The sequence below is a fragment of the Ylistrum balloti genome, unplaced genomic scaffold (assembly GCF_031769215.1).
Source record: "Ylistrum balloti isolate Yb309-2 unplaced genomic scaffold, AGI_CSIRO_Ybal_v1 Utg370010, whole genome shotgun sequence".
Taxonomy (NCBI): Eukaryota; Metazoa; Mollusca; class Bivalvia; order Pectinida; family Pectinidae; genus Ylistrum; species Ylistrum balloti.
Genome location: NW_026782083.1, coordinates 1,318,859 through 1,342,025, shown reverse-complemented (window position 1 = coordinate 1,342,025; position 23,167 = coordinate 1,318,859). Strand labels below are relative to the sequence as shown.

General features: G+C 37.0%; 1 protein-coding gene across 1 annotated transcript in view; it reads left to right on the top strand.

The window, feature by feature from the left end:
• The first annotated feature begins 1,221 nt into the window (after positions 1-1,221).
• The window catches only part of LOC132548388 (hemicentin-1-like), a 62,083-nt gene continuing 40,137 nt past the window's right edge, over positions 1,222-23,167 (top strand). Inside the window, exons 1-7 of the mRNA XM_060212252.1 lie at positions 1,222-1,285; positions 1,748-2,044; positions 8,918-9,217; positions 9,852-10,151; positions 13,291-13,590; positions 20,194-20,493; positions 21,374-21,673. Coding sequence (XP_060068235.1) covers positions 1,222-1,285; positions 1,748-2,044; positions 8,918-9,217; positions 9,852-10,151; positions 13,291-13,590; positions 20,194-20,493; positions 21,374-21,673 — 1,861 coding nt within the window. The remainder of the gene's footprint in view (positions 1,286-1,747; positions 2,045-8,917; positions 9,218-9,851; positions 10,152-13,290; positions 13,591-20,193; positions 20,494-21,373; positions 21,674-23,167) is intronic.

Here is a 23,167-nt window from a genome sequence, read left to right as displayed (position 1 = left end):
GGACACTTAAAATGATGTATGCATTCATGTGTTTTGAAAGTTCCTATAAATCTGACAGAAACACAGAATTGAAAACGAAAATTTGAACAGTTTTATAAATCTGATTGTGTCTTTAAAATTCTCTTATGTCATTGATTGTAGTCTCGCAGTGATGTACAGGATATATGGAAACAAGCTGGTCTGTCAGCTCAGAAATATTTCCTGTTATTTATATTCGTGTAATGTGCCATCAGAAGTTGCTACTGTTTTAATAAAAGTTTCTGATTGGCTGATGGTTTTTCAATTAAATCTTTACATTGTTCTTGTTGTTTCTACTGTATTCGCATTTTCTTTGTAGTTCAGAATATTCTTTCATGTCAATTTCAACAAAAGGCTATATTTAACCAAAAATGGTCTCATATTATCTACATCATTTTCAAAGAGAAAACCAAACAGGCCAATTGTGCCTCTTCCATTGAATAGTCCACTCCCCTTACTGTCTAACAATGTCGTCAGATGGTCAGATACTGGTCAAACATGGACAAGCTTTACTTATGGGATATCTAAGATATTAGGTAAACAAACCAGGGTGGAACTTCATGAAGTGGCTCAATTTTTTTTCATTTAGAGTCTGTTGTAAAGAATTTTGTCTTCCTTTAGTGAAAGGATTATTTTGCAGTACACTTAAACTTTGACTCTGTTTTCTTGTTCAAATTGAAATTACCTTTTTTCCAGAATGACAATAAAAATACCAATATATATGAGCTTTGGTAAAGCATTCATGTTTCCTGGTTGATTTTGCTTGTTAATCACAAAACAATTTTCAGAGACATCCAATTTCAGTGTTTATAGATATATGTTGGTGTTTTGAAATTATTACCACAATGAAAGTGAAATTGAAAGTGTTAAGATGTTAGTAATGAGAGAGAGAATCTCAAGTGGACCATCGTTGGAAATAGAGGTCAGTTTTCCCTTGATACACATAAGCCTTCGTACATCAAACCAGGATTGATTTTCAGAAAACAATGTTAAATGTAATCATTATATTACTGCTGTTGTGTACTCACTATTGATTAGTAGTGTATTCATGAACAAAACTTTCACACAACTATTGTAAATATTCCGCAGGTGCACCAGGTCAGTGTGACGGACCTCACCTGGAGGCAGAGTCAAAGGGTTTCCACAAAGTTTCGTGCCTGTATCAACCAAATTTAACAGATTTCGACCACAGAGCTTTCCAAAATGGGTGGAGTTTCACCTGTCTTATTGCTGGCAGCCATTTTTTTACCCGGAGTGCTAGCACAGGGTAATTATATTATTTTATTTTGTTTGATATCTCCTTTACAGATAAGGGAAGGGTCAATGTAGCGATATACTGTATTTACCAATAAGGGAGGGGTTAGTTTAGAGATATACTGTACATACAGGTAAGGTAGTGGTCATTGCAGAGATATGCTGTATATACAGGTAAGGTAGTGGTCAGTTTAGAGATATACTGTATATACAGGTAAGGGAGGGGTCAGTGTAGACATATACTTCATATACAGATAAGGGAGGGGTCATTGTGAATATTCATTATTTCAGTTTTGAGATTCCTGTATGGTAGATACTTAAGTGAGAACGGATTGTATTTTTGCTGAAATTGAAGAGGAATTGCTGTAACCACTTAGTGAATAGAAGCTCAAATGGTCAAAATCCACAGAAAAGTAGAAAAAAGTAGAGTATATGGTTAAGATTTTTTTCGTTTGAATTTGCATCTTTAATTCAGTTCCTACGGTGACCATTGCCCAGACAAGCTTTGGTGCCCAGGTGTCAACTACAATTACACTTGGCTGTACGGTGTCCTCTGTAACAACTGTTACCAATGTGTTCTGGCAACGTGATGTTGGATCTGGAACACAGACCATTACTGTTGATGGAGTCAACTTCTCAGGATCAAGTGTATCAACTCCATCCCTGACAATTATTGATGCTGTCACCTCTGATTCCGGGTCATACACATGCTTTGCTGTCAACTCTGCAGGAACAGGAAACAGTGAAACTGCCTCTGTCACTGTTTCCACATGTAATTACTATTTTTGCATGCCTCTCTATCCTAAGAGAGAAAACATCATCTATTAACTTTACTTTCTTCTTGATCTTTCGCATGACCTTGTTCATTCCCTTTGCTGTTCTAATAGGAGCTGACTATAGTTTCTTCAAATACTAGTCGAATATGGTTTTTTCTGATAGGCCACAATACCTTTTTCTTATAGGAGCTGACAATAGTTTCTTCTGATAGGAACTGACTATAGTTTCTTTTGATAGGAGCTGTCTGTAGCTTTTTCTCATAGGAGCTGACTATAGTTTCTTCTGATAGGAGCTGTCTGTAGTTTCTTCAGATAGGAGCTGACCATAGTTTCTTGTGATAGGAACTGACCATAGTTTCTTTTGATAGGAGCTGTCTGTAGCTTTTTCTCATAGGAGCTGACTATAGTTTCTTGTGATAGGAACTGAATATAGTTTCTTTTGATAGGAGCTGTCTGTAGCTTTTTCTGATAGGAACTGACCATAGTTTCTTCAGATAGGAGCTGACTATAGTTTATTTTCTGATACTAGTCGAATGTTGTTTCTTCTGATAGGCCACAATACCTTTTTCTTATATGAGCTGACTATAGTTTCTTCTGATGGAAGCTGACTATAGTTTCTTGTGATAGGAGCTGACTGTAGTTTCTTGTGATAGGAGCTGACTATAGTTTTTTGTGATTGGAGCTGACTATAGTTTCTTCTGATAAAAACTGACTATTGTTTCTTCTGACAGGAGCTGACTATAGTTTCTTCTGATAGGAGCTGACTATAGTTTCTTGTGATAGGAGCTGACTATAGTTTCTTGTGATAGGAGCTGACTATAGTTTTTTGTGATAGGAGCTGACTAGAGTTTTTTGTGATAGGAGCTGACTATAGTTTCTTCTGATAAAAACTGACTATTGTTTCTTCTGACAGGAGCTGACTATAGTTTCTTGTGATAGGAGCTGACTATAGTTTCTTCCGATAAAAACTGACTATAGTTTCTTCTGACAGGAGCTGACTATAGTTTCTTGTGATAGGAGCTGACTATAGTTTCTTGTGATAGGAGCTGACTATAGTTTCTTCAGATAGGAGCTGACTATAGTTTATTTTCTGATACTAGTCGAATGTTGTTTCTTCTGATAGGAGCTGACTATAGTTTCTTCAGATAGGAGCTGACTATAGTTTATTTTCTGATGCTAGTCGAATGTTGTTTCTTCTGATAGGCCACAATACCTTTTTCTTATACGAGCTGACTATAGTTTCTTGTGATAAAAGCTGACTATAGTTTCTTGTGATAGGAGCTTACTATAGTTTCTTCTGATAAAAACTGACTATTGTTTCTTCTGACAGGAGCTGACTATAGTTTCTTCTGATAAAAACTGACTATTGTTTCTTCTGATATCTGATAAAAGCTGACGAAGTTTCTTGTGATAGGAGCTGACTATAGTTTCTTCTGATAGGATCTGACTATAGTTTCTTCTGATAAAAGCTGACTATAGTTTCTTCTGATAAAAGCTGACTATAGTTTCTTCTGATAAAAGCTGACTATAGTTTCTTCTGATAAAAGCTGACTATAGTTTCTTCTGATAAAAGCTGACTATAGTTTCTTGTGATAGGAACTGACTATAGTTTCTTCTGATAAAAGCTGACTATGATAGGAGCTTACTATAGTTTCTTCTGATAAAAGCTGACTATTGTTTCTTCAGATAAAAACTGACTATTGTTTCTTCTGACAGGAGCTGACTATAGTTTCTTCTGATAAAAGCTGACTATAGTTTCTTCTGATATCTGATAAAAGCTGACTATAGTTTCTTCTGATAGGATCTGACTATAGTTTCTTCTGAAAGGAGCTGACTATAGTTTCTTGTGATAGGAGCTGACTATAGTTTCTTGTGATAGGAGCTGACTATAGTTTCTTGTGATAGGATCTGACTACAGTTTCTTCTGATAGGAGCTGACTATAGTTTCTTCTGATAAAAGCTGACTATTGTTTCTTGTGATAGGAGCTGACTATAGTTTCTTGTGATAGGAGCTGACTATAGTTTCTTCTGATATCTGATAAAAGCTGACTAAGTTTCTTGTGATAGGAGCTGACTATAGTTTCTTCTGATAGGATCTGACTATAGTTTCTTCTGAAAGGAGCTGACTATAGTTTCTTGTGATAGGAGCTGACTATAGTTTCTTCTGATAGGAGCTGACTATAGTTTCTTGTAATAGGAGCTTACTATAGTTTGTTCTGATAAAAGCTGACTATTGTTTATTCTGATAGGAGCTTATAGTTTCTTCTGATAAAAGCTGACTATAGTTTCTTCTGATAAAAGCTGACTATAGTTTCTTCTAATAAAAGCTGACTATAGTTTCTTCTGATAAAAGCTGACTATTGTTTATTCTGATAGGAGCTGACTATAGCTTCTTGTGATAGGATCTGACTATAGTTTCTTGTGATAGGAGCTGACTATAGCTTCTTCTGATAGGAACTGACTATAGTTTCTTCTGAAAGGAGCTGACTATAGTTTCTTGTGATAGGAACTGACTATAGCTTCTTCTGATAGGAACTGACTATAGTTTCTTCTGATAGGAACTGACTATAGTTTCTTGTGATAGGAGCTGACTATAGTTTCTTGTGATAGGAGCTGACTATAGTTTCTTGTGATAGGAGCTGACTATAGTTTTTTCTGATAGGCGACTGTAGCTTTTTCTGATAAAAGCTGACTATAGTTTCTTCTGATAGGAGCTGACTATAGTTTCTTGTGATAGGAGCTGTCTGTAGCTTTTTCTGATAGGAACTGACCATAGTTTCTTCTGATAGGATCTGACTATAGTTTCTTCTGATAAAAGCTGACTATGATAGGAGCTTACTATAGTTTCTTCTGATAAAAGCTGACTATTGTTTCTTCAGATAAAAACTGACTATTGTTTCTTCTGACAGGAGCTGACTATAGTTTCTTCTGATAAAAGCTGACTATAGTTTCTTCTGATATCTGATAAAAGCTGACTATAGTTTCTTCTGATAGGATCTGACTATAGTTTCTTCTGAAAGGAGCTGACTATAGTTTCTTGTGATAGGAGCTGACTATAGTTTCTTGTGATAGGAGCTGACTATAGTTTCTTGTGATAGGATCTGACTACAGTTTCTTCTGATAGGAGCTGACTATAGTTTCTTCTGATAAAAGCTGACTATTGTTTCTTGTGATAGGAGCTGACTATAGTTTCTTGTGATAGGAGCTGACTATAGTTTCTTCTGATATCTGATAAAAGCTGACTAAGTTTCTTGTGATAGGAGCTGACTATAGTTTCTTCTGATAGGATCTGACTATAGTTTCTTCTGAAAGGAGCTGACTATAGTTTCTTGTGATAGGAGCTGACTATAGTTTCTTCTGATAGGAGCTGACTATAGTTTCTTGTGATAGGAGCTTACTATAGTTTGTTCTGATAAAAGCTGACTATTGTTTATTCTGATAGGAGCTGACTATAGTTTCTTCTGATAAAAGCTGACTATAGTTTCTTCTGATAAAAGCTGACTATAGTTTCTTCTAATAAAAGCTGACTATAGTTTCTTCTGATAAAAGCTGACTATAGTTTCTTCTGATAAAAGCTGACTATTGTTTATTCTGATAGGAGCTGACTATAGCTTCTTGTGATAGGATCTGACTATAGTTTCTTGTGATAGGAGCTGACTATAGCTTCTTCTGATAGGAACTGACTATAGTTTCTTCTGAAAGGAGCTGACTATAGTTTCTTGTGATAGGAACTGACTATAGCTTCTTCTGATAGGAACTGACTATAGTTTCTTCTGATAGGAACTGACTATAGTTTCTTGTGATAGGAGCTGACTATAGCTTCTTGTGATAGGATCTGACTATAGTTTCTTGTGATAGGAGCTGACTATAGCTTCTTCTGATAGGAACTGACTATAGTTTCTTCTGAAAGGAGCTGACTATAGTTTCTTGTGATAGGAGCTGACTATAGTTTCTTGTGATAGGAGCTGACTATAGTTTCTTGTGATAGGAGCTGACTATAGTTTTTTCTGATAGGCGACTGTAGCTTTTTCTGATAAAAGCTGACTATAGTTTCTTCTGATAGGAGCTGACTATAGTTTCTTGTGATAGGAGCTGTCTGTAGCTTTTTCTGATAGGAACTGACCATAGTTTCTTCTGATAGGATCTGACTATAGTTTCTTCTGATTAAAGCTGACTATAGTTTCTTCTGATTCATTTCCCCTACTTTTATGATAGGAGCCTACTTGTTTGGCCCTGCCTCTATTCTGACTGCAGTCATCTACAATTTATTCAGAATGGCACCAACTATAGTGCTACTTTCTTTTATTTAGTCACTTTAGTAGTCGGTCTCCATCTTAAATGTTAGGTGCATGACAACAAAACTTGGTATATTTTTCAGACATTACACCCTCATCACTTTTCATTTTTTGTTTGAGATCAATTTCAACTCTGCCCTTCCATATGTACCTTTTTCGGTGAACACAATTTCTGTGGAAGATGAACTATCACAACTCAGGAAGCAACAAAACATTTCACAGGTTAAAGACACTTATCATTACACCATTGCAATCTTTCGTCCTTGCCATAGTTATGGCCCTTGTTAACATATTGCATGCTGCTATATTGCCAGTCCTTCTAATCTGTCTCAGGAGCTGGACACATGTGTAATGGATTGCCCTGTGGTGGCTCCCTGTGTCATCACCAACTGAACGCCATGTTTACTGCTGATTGTGATGTTTATTTTAATTGTAATACGTACATTAAAGACACAATAAGTAATTTTCTTTGGCATAAAAATTGCTAGAATGAGCGAATTTTTTCATAATTCTCCTGGGTATAAATCAGTGATAAGTGCCATTATCCCTGATTTTCAAGGATGTAAATTAGTGACAAGTGACATAATTGAAAATTCTCACATGCATCTGTGACCAGTAACATTGAGTATGAACAACTGACGGATGAGAATGATGACAGTTTTCTTGAGTATAAACTGGTGATGTGTGACGTAACTCAAAATTCTCCTGTGTATAACTTGGTGATGTGTGACGTAATTCACAATTGTCCTGTGTATAATTTTGTTTTTGTTTGTAAGTATTGTATATTGCCAATAGAAACTATGGTATGAATGGTTTGTGAATGACTCATCAGCATTAATCACTGATGCGTGACTTTATGTACTGGATGGTGATTATTAATGACATCATCTCCTTATGTACTGACGTAACTGATGATATCTAACAATCCTATCATAAATACAAATCCATGGTTGGTTATATTAACAATCATTTCCTAGGTAACAATATATTGATGGATGATATTAACAATCATTTCCTAGGTAACAATAAATTGATGGATGATATTAACAATCATTTGTTTCCTAGGTAACAATAAATTGATGGATGATATTAACAATCATTTGTTTCCTAGGTAACAATAAATTGATGGATGATATTAACAATCATTTTCTGGTAACAATAAATATTGTGGATGATATTAACAATTATTTGTTTCCTAGGTAACAATAAACTGATGAATGATATTAACAATGGTTTCCTCATAAAAATAATTTTGAATATTATTAATCATTATTTTCTAAGGTTTAAGTGGATGGTGGTGTATTTTATTCCCATATTAAACTGATGACAAACCTTGACATTTAGCAAACATGACACCTCACCCTCTCACCCACTTCTCATCATCTCATCCTCCCATGCACCCTGGTGACCTCCCTCCACACCCTCCCATGTACCCTCTCAATCTCTCTCCTCTCATCCTCCGACCTACCCTCCTACCCTTTTACTCTTTTGACCTTCTTTCTTTCATCACTTCCTCTTTCTCTTTTTCTTCTCTCTTTTAACAGAAGAACAAATATATATATAGATGTAAACTGTCTCCATTCTAACTTCTGATTTTTAACCGTCATTTATGAGTCAAAGTGAAAGAGATGATATTTGTTGAGATAATGTTAATGGTGAATGCATAAGAATTTTGATTACAACATGTGTTGTATAATTGTGTCAACTTGGTGACCATGCTGATGTAAAAGTGTAAAAAAAAATGTGTTTATGCATGTCCTAGTGTAGGTGAGAGAGGGTATGTAAGAGAGGGAATATGAGATCTAGGGAGAGAGAGTGTGTTTAAGAGATAAGATTGTGGGTGTGTTAGAGAGAGTTTGTGTGAGACAGAGATAGGGCTTGTAAGAGGTAGGTTGTGTGAGATAAAAAGGTCGTGCAAGAGAGAGGGTGTTGGAGAGATAGGGTGTGTGTGAAGGAGAGAGGACAAGTGACAGAGGGTGTGTGTGAGAGAGAGGACGTGTGAGAGAGTATGAAAAGTGTGTGAGATATGAGGTGTGAGATAGGGAGTATAAGAGGGAAAAGTTTGAGAGATAGAGTGTGTGTGAGATGTAGCATTTGGGACATAGGGCATGTTAGAGATGAGGTGTTCTGAGGGAGGATGTGTAAGATCTGAGAGATAGAGGGTGTGTGAGAGAAGGTGTATGAGAGAAAGGGCATGTGAAAGATAGGATGTGCGAGAGAGAGGTCATGTGAGAGATAGGGAGGATGTGAAAGAGAAGGCATGAGAAAAAAAGGTGTGAGAAGGAAGACATTTGAGAGATAGGGTGTTTTAGAGATGAGGTATGTGATTAATAGGAAGTATGACAGGATGAGAGTTTGTATGAGATAAAGTATGCAAGATATAAAATTGTGAGATGAGAGTGAGAAAGTAGAGAGGAGGTGTGAGAGTTGGGATGAGAGATAAAGGTTTTGAGAAATAGGGTATGTGAGAGATTGAGTATGTAAGAGTATGAATTGTTGGTGTTGTAAATTCCAGTACATAAATGAGGTTGTCTGTCATGTCATTTTGGTGATATTCTACCATCTTTATTTCAGCGGTGCCTAGTGTGACAATTGGACAGACTGCCTACAGTACTAATACTGGTAACAGTATAACACTGCTGTGTACGGTATCATCAACAACAACAGTGACAAACGTCTTCTGGCAAAGGATCATTAGTGGAGTTACCTCTACTATAACCATTGACAATGTAAACTTCTCAGGAGCTTCAGTCGGCACTCCATCTCTGACTGTCCTCAACGCTGATTCTAGTGACTCTGGACTCTACATCTGTTTTGCCACCAACTCGGCTGGAACTGGACAGAGTGCTCAAACTCAACTGACTGTTTCTGGAGGTAAGGGCCGCTTCTGTCACTTATACCATGGCTGGAGGTATGTGTAATAGTGATATTGATACCTGAAACAACTACAAATCATTTGTTATGTACAGATCTGTGGGGTCTAGTCTTCCTTGTTCCTCAGACTTCGTCAGGTGTAGTTTCCCTGGAGACAAAGGAGTCTATATAGAGTTCTGGACTTAAGTCTTGGTTTAGATTCCTATGGTTTACTGTGATTGACTAACTTAAGTAAATGGATGTCTATGTAATATGGAATTAATCACAAGAGATCAATATGTCATGAGCCTTTAAACAAGAATCATGTCAGATTCTCCTAAAAGTTGAATGATTGACATATTAAATTGGCATGAGTGAAAGATTCTATTTATCATGTAACCTGCACTTCTTAAAGATAAGCAAAAGCTCTCAAATTAATTTCCCTATAAGACAGGCTGTTAGCAGTACATTTTTACTACTGAGACAATCATGTGACATATTCAAGGTAACTTATTAGTAAGATCCCAGTTTTGTTATTACATGTGTGTTTTGCAATGTTTAGATTTGTTATGAGATAAAAAAAGATATATTGGACAAAATAGGAAACCACTCTTTAGTTTTAGGAGGAATCTATTTACACTTATTTCACTTTCAGCTGTCCCCACTGTGACAATTTCTCAGACTGCCTACAGCACCAGCACAGGAAACAGTATCACCTTGGGATGTACCGTGTCAGCCAACCCCGCCCACACCTCAGTTTTCTGGCAACGTAATGTTGGTTCTGGAACACAGTCCATCACCATTGATGGTATCAACTACTCTGGATCTTCGGTCAATTCTCCATCCCTGACAGTTATCAATGCTGATACCAGTGACACTGGAACCTACACTTGTTTCGCCTCCAACTCAGTAGGAACTGGACAGAGTGCTGCCACCACACTGACGGTCTCTGGAAGTAAGTCAAGACTATTAGAATCTTTTACAACTACTCATTTCAAAATATCTTACCATTTCTCAGCCGTCTCCTCACGTCATTTCTAACCATGGTTTACTTCATGGCCCCTCTGAATTTTTCTTCTACCTCCTGTTGATGTTTTACCTTGGACATTCAACGTCCCATTTATCAAGCAAAATATTTAACCAGTGTTGTACAAGGTTGACCACCACTTCTATCATTAGTTGTGATCTCCAAAAATCTGTTATTTTCAATTTTCAAAAATTAGGAGCCCGTTGTTGAAGGAGGTGTCTGCATTTCCTTGCAAGTGTTTAATCAATTCTGTTTTGACATCATGTTCATTTTAAGTTTCACAATAATAACAGAAACTGAATATGTAACTTCTTGTGAAATTTTATTCTAAAAAAGATAATCTGCATGGTTTTAATTGATCTTCCTGATTTTATCACAAAAATATGTCTTTGAATGTTAAGGAATCATTGCAATCTGTAATAAGAAACAGCAAGTAGCAGGGATGGACATCATTTTGTGTTAACTTTGAATGCCACATGATCACAAATGCACCTGCCTGTTGTTACTTAACTTTAAAATGTATATTTTATAAGTTTTGAACTGTTCCTCAAGCTGGTAACTGATTTCATCTCTAAGAAACTACAAAGGCATTTCATTTCTGTTCCTGATTCATTTTAAATCACTTTTTTAAAAATAATATCTTTATTGCTGATGATGGAAAATGGACAGATTGTAAAACTATAACTAGTTAATAACAATGTTCAGACAAATAACAAAACATTTCCCAGAGTTCTACAGAATTTTCATGTCCTTGTGTAGATCACTTAAAATGACAAGTCCTTTGATAATTGTCAGATATGCTAAGCTTCTTCAACGTCATTTTATATTGTGGTATGAATATATATACACAGTGTTAAAAGATTTCCTAGGTACATTTGTTATTATTGAAGAATATATATATTAACAAGATGGTTGATAATCAGAAAATACTTTCTAACTGAAAAAAATAACTTGTTGTTTATCTCACTTATCATATTAGATAATGTATTCACAATAAATCTAAGAGCTGCAAAACATTTCATTTTCCATGTAAGATATTTTAGTTTTATATAATATCTTTGCTGAAATTTATCGTAGCAACCTGTTCAGTACCACTATTTGACTTTGACGTAAATGTTTGATGCTAGAGCTCCACCTGGTCATTGTGATATTTTCCGTCCACACAAGCTTCATACAATGCTTTCTTACCATACAGGTTCATATATATTTCTCCACCAAATGTCCTTACTAGAATTGGCTCAGAGTTCAAAGGTCATCTGGTTTTCTCACAAAATTTTAAGTTCCTTATGTTGCCACTCAAACCTCATGCACTGCTTTTTATTTTGCAAAGCACAACTACAGCACAATAACTACTTGTACAGTAAATGATGCACATAAATGTTGTGATATACTCTTATATAGTCTACATATATTTATGGCACAAGGCAATGATATACATATTCAAATCAATTTATAAAACTATGCACTGCTAATAAGGCTAGACATTTTTTTCAGGTATACCAACAGTCACTGTGTCTCAGACAGCTTATTCTGTAACCACGGGAACAACTGTGACCTTGCAGTGTTCTGCCTCCGCTAATCCATCATATACAAATGTGTTCTGGCAGTTCACATCCAACATTGGCGTGACTTCTACGCTGACAATAGACAATGTGAATTATGGTGGATCATCTGTAGGCAGTCCATCATTAACTGTGTTCAATGCCAACAGTGGAGACCAGGGCACATATGTCTGTTTTGCCAGCAACCAAGTTGGAACAGGACAGAGTGCACAGGTCTCACTGACAGTAACTGGAAGTAAGAAAACAGAACTAAAATTTTTGGTGTCCCATTTTCTTTTTAAATCTTATGTTTTCAATACCGTTAGTTCCTTTTAATTTTACATAGTACCTGTCAGTTTATTTGTTTTAAAAAATATTAATAGAAACTGATGCAGGAATAAAACGCTTCAGAACCACACAACAAAGCCGCATTTATGATAACATCTCCATAGTGTTACTGTAATACTTACACAAATGTGTGAGACTTTGAGGTCATACTAAACACTGTTTGCTTTTATTCAGCAACAGCTTGTGGACTTGTGATTGGCTGTGTTTTTTTTTACTTGTTTTGTGTAAATATTTCAAAAGATTGATGAAGTATAAACAGAAAGTAGCTGAAGGTTCATTGTAAGAAGCCTATATTTGCTTGCTTGCTTTGTTTTATAAAAACACCTGGATCTGTTTCAAACAGCATTTACCCAGAATTGATACCAGGGTTAGATGTGTTGGCTGCAGAAGCTTTATGCTTGTATGTTGAAGAAATGTATGAAAGAACTCATATGACATAAGATTGCTGTTTCTTATATCAAAACACTTATATCACAACAGCAACAGAAAGCAGTATCACAAACTCACTGCTTTTTGTATCTATAAGCATTTATATTGCAAAAACGAATCTCAAGTTTGCTGACTTTAATGTCTAAAAGTGTTAAGGGTAAAGCACTGAGTACTGCTATAGCAATATACCAGTAATTTGCTGCATTTTAGATTAAATTTTGGTATTTCTATAGTCCCATATCATGAATTTGCTGCTTTTTCAGGTTTAAATTCTGGTATCGCTATAGGTGAAAGCACTGGTATTAAAAAGAACATGTTATATATTTGTTGCACTTTCGGCCTAAATGCCATATGCTATTTCTGGTAATGTATACTATTACATAATGTTGACCTACTCTCTGAAATACAAATATTGCCTACATGCATTAGCTGCTATGGTTCAAATTTTTGTAGTTTTACAAAAAGTTTAACAAAAAGGATGTATTTTTCATAGAAATGGGAAAAGGGCTTGAATATTTACTCAATTGTCTCTATTTCAGAGTTTCAATTTTTTTTAAGTTTATTTTATCCTCAGTTATTGTGAACATTAGTTTTAGAGACTAACTTGTAAACAGCCTGAAGGATGTTAGATGATAAAAGTGTTTTTATAGTGATCATACTTAGGATATCAGGCACTATAAACAATATATTATCAAATGTAATAAATCATTCACTTATATATTTTAACATCATCCATTCTGGCTTTTCAGATGTTCCAACTGTGACCATTTCTCAGACTGCCTACAGCACCAGCACAGGAAACAGTATCACCTTGGGATGTACTGTGTCTGCCAACCCCGCCCACACCTCAGTGTTCTGGCAACGTAATGTTGGTTCTGGAACACAGTCCATCACCATTGATGGTATCAACTACTCTGGATCTTCGGTCAATTCTCCATCCCTGACAGTTATCAATGCTGATACCACTGACACTGGAACCTACACCTGTTTCGCCTCCAACTCAGTAGGAACTGGACAGAGTGCTTCCACCACACTGACAGTCTCTGGAAGTAAGTATCTATCATACATGATTTTAAAATGCAGTAGTATCCTTTGCATGCCTGATCCTGTGAAATTGCACTCTTTTTATCTTCCATTTCATTGCTCCCTTTGAAAAAAGGTTAATCCAATATCATGATATCATTAATCTGACACAAGTATAAAGCACCATTTCAAAAAAGTTATTGATATTGTATTTGAAGTTATCAACCTCACTGATAAACAAATGGAATCTGATAGAGACTGTCATGTTGTGAAAATAATATGATCATAGACACTGACACCAGATTGTGTCTAGAAGACATCAACTATAACTTATTTAGTAGTTTTCTTTATATTGTTGGTAATTATCCCTTTTGAACTATCCTTGATTGTTGTGCATCGTTGTTATTTACTCTATGACAGTTGCAGATTTCTGTCAAATTAGTTTGCACCACTCTCTCAGACAGGCCGTTTGAATTACCTCCCCTTCTTCTGCCAGCACATTTCACATCATCTCATTCCATCAGAATATTTCAACCTTCATTCTGTCTTCAGTTTTTACAACCTCTCCCTCCGTCAGAATATTTCAACCTTCATTCTGTCTTCAGCCTTTACAACCTCTCCTTCTGTCAGAATATTTCAACCTTCATTTTGTCTTCAGCCTTTACAACCTCTCCTTTTGTCAGAATATTTCAACCTTCATTTTGTCTTCAGTCTTTACAACCTCTCCTTCTGTCAGAATATTTCAACCTTCATTCTGTCATCAGCCTTTACAACTTCTCCCTGTCAGAATATTTCAACCTTCATTCTGTCTTCGGCCTTTACAACCTCTCCTTCTGTCAGAATATTTCAGCCTTCATTCTGTCTTTAGCCTTTACAACTTCTCCTTCTGTCAGAATATTTCAACCTTCATTCTGTCTTCAGCCTTTACAACTTCTTCTGTCAGAATATTTCAACCTTCATTCTGTCTTCAGCCTTTACAACCTCTCCTTCTGTCAGAATATTTCAACCTTCATTCTGTCTTCAGCCTTTACAACCTCTCCTTCTGTCAGAATATTTCAACCTTCATTTTGCCTTTACAACCTCTCCTTTTGTCAGAATATTTCAACCTTCATTTTGTCTTCAGCCTTTACAACCTCTCCTTCTGTCAGAATATTTCAACCTTCATTCTGTCATCAGCCTTTACAACTTCTCCCTGTCAGAATATTTCAACCTTCATTCTGTCTTCGGCCTTTACAACCTCTCCTTCTGTCAGAATATTTCAGCCTTCATTCTGTCTTTAGCCTTTACAACTTCTCCTTCTGTCAGAATATTTCAACCTTCATTCTGTCTTCAGCCTTTACAACTTCTTCTGTCAGAATATTTCAACCTTCATTCTGTCTTCAGCCTTTACAACCTCTCCTTCTGTCAGAATATTTCAACCTTCATTCTGTCTTCAGCCTTTACAACCTCTCCCTCTGTCAGAATATTTCAGCATTCATTCTGTCTTCAGCCTTTACAACCTCTCCTTCTGTCAGAATATTTTAACCTTCATTTTGTCTTCAGCCTTTACAACCTCTCCTTCTGTCAGAATATTTCAACCTTCATTTTGTCTTCAGCCTTTACAACCTCTCCTTTTGTCAGAATATTTCAACCTTCATTTTGTCTTCAGCCTTTACAACCTCTCCTTCTGTCAGAATATTTCAACCTTCATTCTGTCATCAGCCTTTACAACTTCTCCCTGTCAGAATATTTCAACCTTCATTCTGTCTTCGGCCTTTACAACCTCTCCTTCTGTCAGAATATTTCAACCTTCATTCTGTCTTCAGCCTTTACAACTTCTCCCTGTCAGAATATTTCAACCTTCATTCTGTCTTCAGTCTTCACAACTCCTTCTGTCAGAATATTTCAACCTTCATTCTGTCTTTAGTCTTTACAACCTCTCCTTCTGTCAGAATATTTCAACCTTCATTCTGTCTTCAGCCTTTACAACCTCTCCTTCTGTCAGAATATTTCAACCTTCATTTTGTCTTCAGCCTTTACAACTTCTCCTTCTGTCAGAATATTTCAACCTTCATTCTGTCTTTAGTCTTTACAACCTCTCCTTCTGTCAGAATATTTCAACCTTCATTCTGTCTTCAGTCTTCACAACTTCTTCTGTCAGAATATTTCAACCTTCATTCTGTCTTTAGTCTTTACAACTTCTCCTTCTGTCAGAATATTTCAGCCTTCATTCTGTCTTCAGTCTTTCCAACTTCTCCTTCTATCATAGTATTGTATCTTCACTTTGTCTTAAGTCTTTAAAACCTCAGGAGGGATAACTGCTTTTGTAGATTGGATATAACCCCATACTGTGTGGATATAAACTCATACTGTGTGGATATAAACCCATACTGTGTGGCTATAAACCCATACTGTGTGGATATAAACCCGTACTGTGTGGATATAAACCCATACTGTGTGGATATAAACCCATACTGTGTGGATATAAACCCATACTGTGTGGATATAAACTCCATACTGTGTGGATATAAACCCATACTGTGTGGATATAAACCCATACTGTGTGGATATAAACTCCATACTGTGTGGATATAAACTCCATACTGTGTGGATATAAACTCCATACTGTGTGGATATAAACCCATACTGTGTGGATATAAACCCATACTGTGTGGCTATAAACCCATACTGTGTGGATATAAACTCCATACTGTGTGGCTATAAACCCATACTGTGTGGCTATAAACCCATACTGTGTGGATATAAACTCCATACTGTGTGAATATAAACCCATACTGTATGGATATAAACCCATACTGTGTGGATATAAACCCATACTGTGTGGATATAAACCCATACTGTGTGGATATAAACTCCATACTGTGTGGATAAGAACTCCATACTGTGTGGATATAAACCCATACTGTGTGGATATAAACCCATACTGTGTGACTATAAACCCATACTGTGTGACTATAAACCCATACTGTGTGGATATAAACCCATACTGTGTGGATAAAAACTCCATACTGTGTGGATATAAACCCATACTGTGTGGATATAAACCCAATACTGTGTGGATATAAGCTCCATACTGTGTGGATAAAAACTCCATACTGTGTGGATATAAACTGTGTGGATATAAACTCCATACTGTGTGGCTATAAACCCATACTGTGTGGATATAAACCCATACTGTGTGGATATAAACCCATACTGTGTGGATATAAACTCTATACTGTGTGGATATAAACTCCATACTGTGTGGATAAAAACTCCATACTGTGTGGCTATAAACCCATACTGTGTGGCTATAAACTCATACTGTGTGGATATAAACCCATACTGTGTGGATAAAAACCCATACTGTGTGGATAAAAACTCCATACTGTGTGGATATAAACTCCATACTGTGTGGATATAAACCCATACTGTGTGGATAAAAAGTCCATACTGTGTGGCTATAAACCCATACTGTGTGGATATAAACTCATACTGTGTGGATATAAACCCATACTGTGTGGATATAAACCCATACTGTGTGGATATAAATCCATACTGTGTGGATATAAACTCCATACTGTGTGGATATAAACCCATACTGTGTGGATATAAACCCATACTGTGTGGATATAAACCCATACTGTGTGGCTATAAACTCCATACTGTGTGGATATAAACTCCATACTGTGTGGATATAAACTCCATACTGTGTGGATATAAACCCATACTGTGTGGATATAAACCCATACTGTGTGGCTATAAACCCATACTGTGTGGATATAAACCCATACTGTGTGGATATAAACCCATACTGTGTGGATATAAACTCCATACTGTGTGGATATAAACCCATACTGTGTGGATATAAACCCATACTGTGTGGATATAAACCCATACTGTGTGGCTATAAACCCATACTGTGTGGCTATAAACTCATACTGTGTGGATATAAACTCCATACTGTGTGGCTATAAACCCATACTGTGTGGATATAAACCCATACTGTGTGGATATAAATCCATACTGTGTGGATATAAACTCCATACTGTGTGGATATAAACCCATACTGTGTGGATGTAAACCCATACTGTGTGGATGTAAACCCATACTGTGTGGATATAAACCCATACTGTGTGGATATAAACCCATACTGTGTGGATATAAACCCATACTGTGTGGATATAAACCCATACTGTGTGGCTATAAACTCATACTGTGTGGATATAAACCCATACTGTGTGGATATAAACCCATACTGTGTGGATATAAATCCATACTGTGTGGATATAAACTCCATACTGTGTGGATATAAACCCATACTGTGTGGATGTAAACCCATACTGTGTGGATATAAACCCATACTGTGTGGATATAAACCCATACTGTGTGGATATAAACCCATACTGTGTGGATATAAACTCCATACTGTATGGATATAAACTCCATACTGTGTGGCTATAAACTCCATACTGTGTGGCTATAAACTCATACTGTGTGGATATAAACCCATACTGTGTGGATATAAACCCATACTGTGTGGATATAAATCCATACTGTGTGGATATAAACTCCATACTGTGTGGATATAAACTCCATACTGTGTGGATATAAACCCATACTGTGTGGATATAAACCCATACTGTGTGGATATAAACTCCATACTGTGTGGATATAAACTCCATACTGTGTGGATATAAACTCCATACTGTGTGGATATAAACTCCATACTGTGTGGATATAAACTCCATACTGTGTGGCTATAAACCCATACTGTGTGGATATAAACCCATACTGTGTGGCTATAAATTCCATACTGTGTGGATATAAACCCATACTGTGTGGATATAAACCCATACTGTGTGGATATAAACCCGTACTGTGTGGATATAAACCCATACTGTGTGGATATAAACCCATACTGTGTGGATATAAATCCATACTGTGTGGATATAAACTCCATACTGTGTGGATATAAACCCATACTGTGTGGATATAAACCCATACTGTGTGGATATAAACTCCATACTGTGTGGATAAAAACTCCATGCTGTGTGGATATAAACTCCATACTGTGTGGATATAAACTCCATACTGTGTGGATATAAACTCCATACTGTGTGGATATAAACTCCATACTGTGTGGCTATAAACCCATACTGTGTGGATATAAACCCATACTGTGTGGCTATAAATTCCATACTGTGTGGATATAAACCCATACTGTGTGGATATAAACCCATACTGTGTGGATATAAACCCGTACTGTGTGGAAATCACTCATTCTTTATCTCATCTCCTTCTTCATAACACTTATAACTACAAATATTCTGTGATAGTTTTCATTATTATTTCCATGACAACTTATAGAATTTCGAATTTTGTGCATATAGGATTAAAGACTTGTACTTTTTAAGAATAAACTGGCAACTTAAAACGATAAAAGTGTGAGACCTCTGATTTCTCTAACTGGTTTGGTATACAAGTGAAAATTGATACAAAAAATTAATTCTGGCAAAATGGAGAGGTCTACATTTCTTGTATGATAGAAATGCCAGGAAATAATTCGGTCCAAATGGAATTCACAACATTCTAAATATAAACAATTCATTTTGAGTTAAAATGGCACGTTAGAATAAGTTGCACTGTATATAAGTGTATTATCTAAGATAATGAAGACTGTCATTGACACTTCCTGGCGCTATCCTCCTCGCATCATTGATTTGTAGCTTATCGTGCTTATTCAGCCTCTACACATGCGTTTATGGCACAAAAATACTTCAATAATATGTGAAATACACATGCACTGCTAATAAGGCTAGACATTTTTTTCAGGTATACCAACAGTCACTGTGTCTCAGACAGCTTATTCTGTAACCACGGGAACAACTGTGACCTTGCAGTGTTCTGCCTCCGCTAATCCATCATATACAAATGTGTTCTGGCAGTTCACATCCAACATTGGCGTGACTTCTACGCTGACAATAGACAATGTGAATTATGGTGGATCATCTGTAGGCAGTCCATCATTAACTGTGTTCAATGCCAACAGTGGAGACCAGGGCACATATGTCTGTTTTGCCAGCAACCAAGTTGGAACAGGACAGAGTGCACAGGTCTCACTGACAGTAACTGGAAGTAAGAAAACAGAACTAAAATTTTGGTGTCCCATTTTGTTTTTTGTCCATTTCGACGTGCTCAGAAATTAAATACGAGTAAGATTTTTCGGTAGGAAGGTTTGCTGCTTTGTAGGTTAAAGTCTGGCTTGTTTTGTGGACATGAAGAGTAGATTAGCTGCGTGTATATCTTAGCACTGCTACATTTGATTTTATGCCAAAGCACTTAATCAGATATTGAAGTCAAAGCATTGGTATTGCTGTATGAACACATAATAGTATTTTTTGCTGCTGTTTACGTAAATAAAATGCATAATTGAACAACATATGGCATTCTTGTGTTACAGTAAAGGCCTGAATTTGTAGGCAATAGGTTAGAAGTGTTATATAAGGAGACCCTGGTAAACAAAATGATGTATGGTCACATAAAATATGATGAAACAGTGACTCATAAAGGTTAGATTGTAAAACAAGTTATCTAGGCTGTTTGTTTGATTTAAATCTGAACTGACATCATCCGTTCTGGATTTTCAGATGTTCCCACTGTGACAATTTCTCAGACTGCCTACAGCACCAGCACAGGAAACAGTATCACCTTGGGATGTACCGTGTCAGCCAACCCCGCCCACACCTCAGTGTTCTGGCAACGTAATGTTGGTTCTGGAACACAGTCCATCACCATTGATGGTGTCAACTACTCTGGATCTTCGGTCAATTCTCCATCCCTGACTGTGATCAATGCTGATACCAGTGACACTGGAACCTACACCTGTTTCGCCACCAACTCAGTAGGAACTGGACAGAGTGCTGCCACTACACTGACAGTCTCTGGAAGTATGTTATCTGTTTCCCGTCCTATGGGAGAAAACATAACAGTTTTATAACACTGTTTTATTATAATTTTGCCCTTTGACATAATCAGTTGATATCTGCTTATTCACTCTTTGACAGAGATGTAGATATGAAATATGGTATATATGTGTATAATGAGAAAATGTAAGTCACGCTCATATTTACTTTTTACCAACAAATTATCTTGTCTCAGATTGAGCGTAGAGGAATGTAGGATTCAGTCTGAATGCATGTTAAACTTTCTTCACAGCTCTCTAGAATTTTCAATTTCCTTAAAGGATTTTGATAAAACTTCACATACTACAAAGGACCATCATATCTCAGACTTGTTTACATTTAGGACTCTCAGGTCAAGGATATTGTTACTATTTTTAGAAAACCCTTGTCAACATTCTAGCAGATTCATTTCAACAAAAAAAGTTCAGGCTCACCCCAAACCTGACTATGTTACATATACAATGAACAAAGTTTATTTTCTGTAACTTTTGTAATAAGCCTTAATCAACAAATATGAATAGTCCAGAAAACCCCTTAAAAATCCAGTAACACCAAATTATTTCAAATTTCTCATCAGTTACCAGCTGGGCCACTAATAACCAACAAAATAAACTAGCTCTATTGAAAATCGGTACATCTGGTTAGAAGTAATCAGTATAGGGTATACGCCCACTTTCTGAGTAAGTGTTATCGATTGATTTGGTATTTGTTGACTGGATTCACCTGTTAGCAGCCTTCTTCAGGACAGCATACACATTTTTTTGACCTCTAAGGTACATACGTTGCAGGCATGATATTCTGTAAAATACCTGATATGGTATTGTGATGTTACAGAAGATGTGACATGAAAATTCATTCTTTTCAGATGTCCCCACTGTGACAATTTCTCAGACTGCCTACAGCACCAGCACAGGAAACAGTATCACCTTGGGATGTACCGTGTCTGCCAACCCCGCCCACACCTCAGTTTTCTGGCAACGTAATGTTGGTTCTGGAACACAGTCCATCACCATTGATGGTATCAACTACTCTGGATCTTCGGTCAATTCTCCATCCCTGACTGTTATCAATGCTGATGCCACTGACACTGGAACCTACACCTGTTTCGCCACCAACTCAGTAGGAACTGGACAGAGTGCTGCCACCACACTGACAGTTACTGGAAGTAAGTTCCTTGGATTTGTGTTTTCACTTCACATAGGAGAAGAGATGACAGTTTTATGTCCCAGCTTCACCTAAAGACAATCTGTTATTTTGTATTCTCAACCCCTCCACCTTAAGACATTCTGTTACATCTCATTCTCAACCCCTCCACTTGAAGACTCTCTGTTACTTTGTATTCTTAACTCCTCCACCTGAAGACACTCAGTTACATTTCATTCTCAACCCCTCCACCTGAAGACATTCTGTTACATCTCATTCTCAACTCCTCCACCTGAAGACTGTTACATCTCATTCTCAACTCCTCCACCTGAAGACTCTCTGTTACATCTCATTCTCAACTCCTCCACCTGAAGACTGTTACATCTCATTCTCAACTCCTCCACCTGAAGACTGTTACATCTCATTCTCAACTCCTCCACCTGAAGACTGTTACATCTCATTCTCAATCCCTCCTCCTGAAGACTGTTACATCTCATTCTCAACTCCTCCACCTGAAGACTGTTACATCTCATTCTCAACCCCTCCACCCGAAGACTGTTACATCTCATTCTCAACCCCTCCACCTTAAGACACTCTGTTATACCTCATTCTCAACCCCTCCACCTGAAGACTGTTACATCTCATTCTCAACCCCTCCACCTGAAGACTGTTACATCTCATTCTCAACCCCTCCACTTTAAGACAATCTGTTACATCTCATTCTCAACCCCTCCACCTGAAGACAATCTGTTACATCTCATTCTCAACTCCTCCAGCTGAAGACTGTTACATCTCATTCTCAATCCCTCCACCTGAAGACTGTTACATCTCATTCTCAACCCCTCCACCTGAAGACTCCCTGTTACATCTCATTCTCAACCCCTCCACCTTAAGACAATCTGTTACATCTCATTCTCAACTCCTCCACCTGAAGACTGTTACATCTCATTCTCAATTCCTCCACCTGAAGACTGTTACATCTCATTCACAACTCCTCCACCTGAAGACTGTTACATCTCATTCTCAATCCCTCCTCCTGAAGACTGTTACATCTCATTCTCAACTCCTCCACCTGAAGACTGTTACATCTCATTCTCAACCCCTCCACCTTAAGACAATCTGTTACATCTCATTCTCAACCCCTCCACCTGAAGACTGTTACATCTCATTCTCAATCCCTCCACCTGAAGACTGTTACATCTCATTCTCAACCCCTCTACCTGAAGACTGTTACATCTCATTCTCAATCCCTCCACCTGAAGACTGTTACATCTCATTCTCAATCCCTCCACCTGAAGACTGTTACATCTCATTCTCAACCCCTCTACCTGAAGACTGTTACATCTCATTCTCAATCCCTCCACCTGAAGACTGTTACATCTCATTCTCAACCCCTCCACCTGAAGACTGTTACATTTCATTCTCAACTCCTCCACCTGAAGACTGTTACATCTCATTCTCAACCCCTCCACCTGAAGACTGTTACATCTCATTCTCAACCCCTCCACCTTAAGAC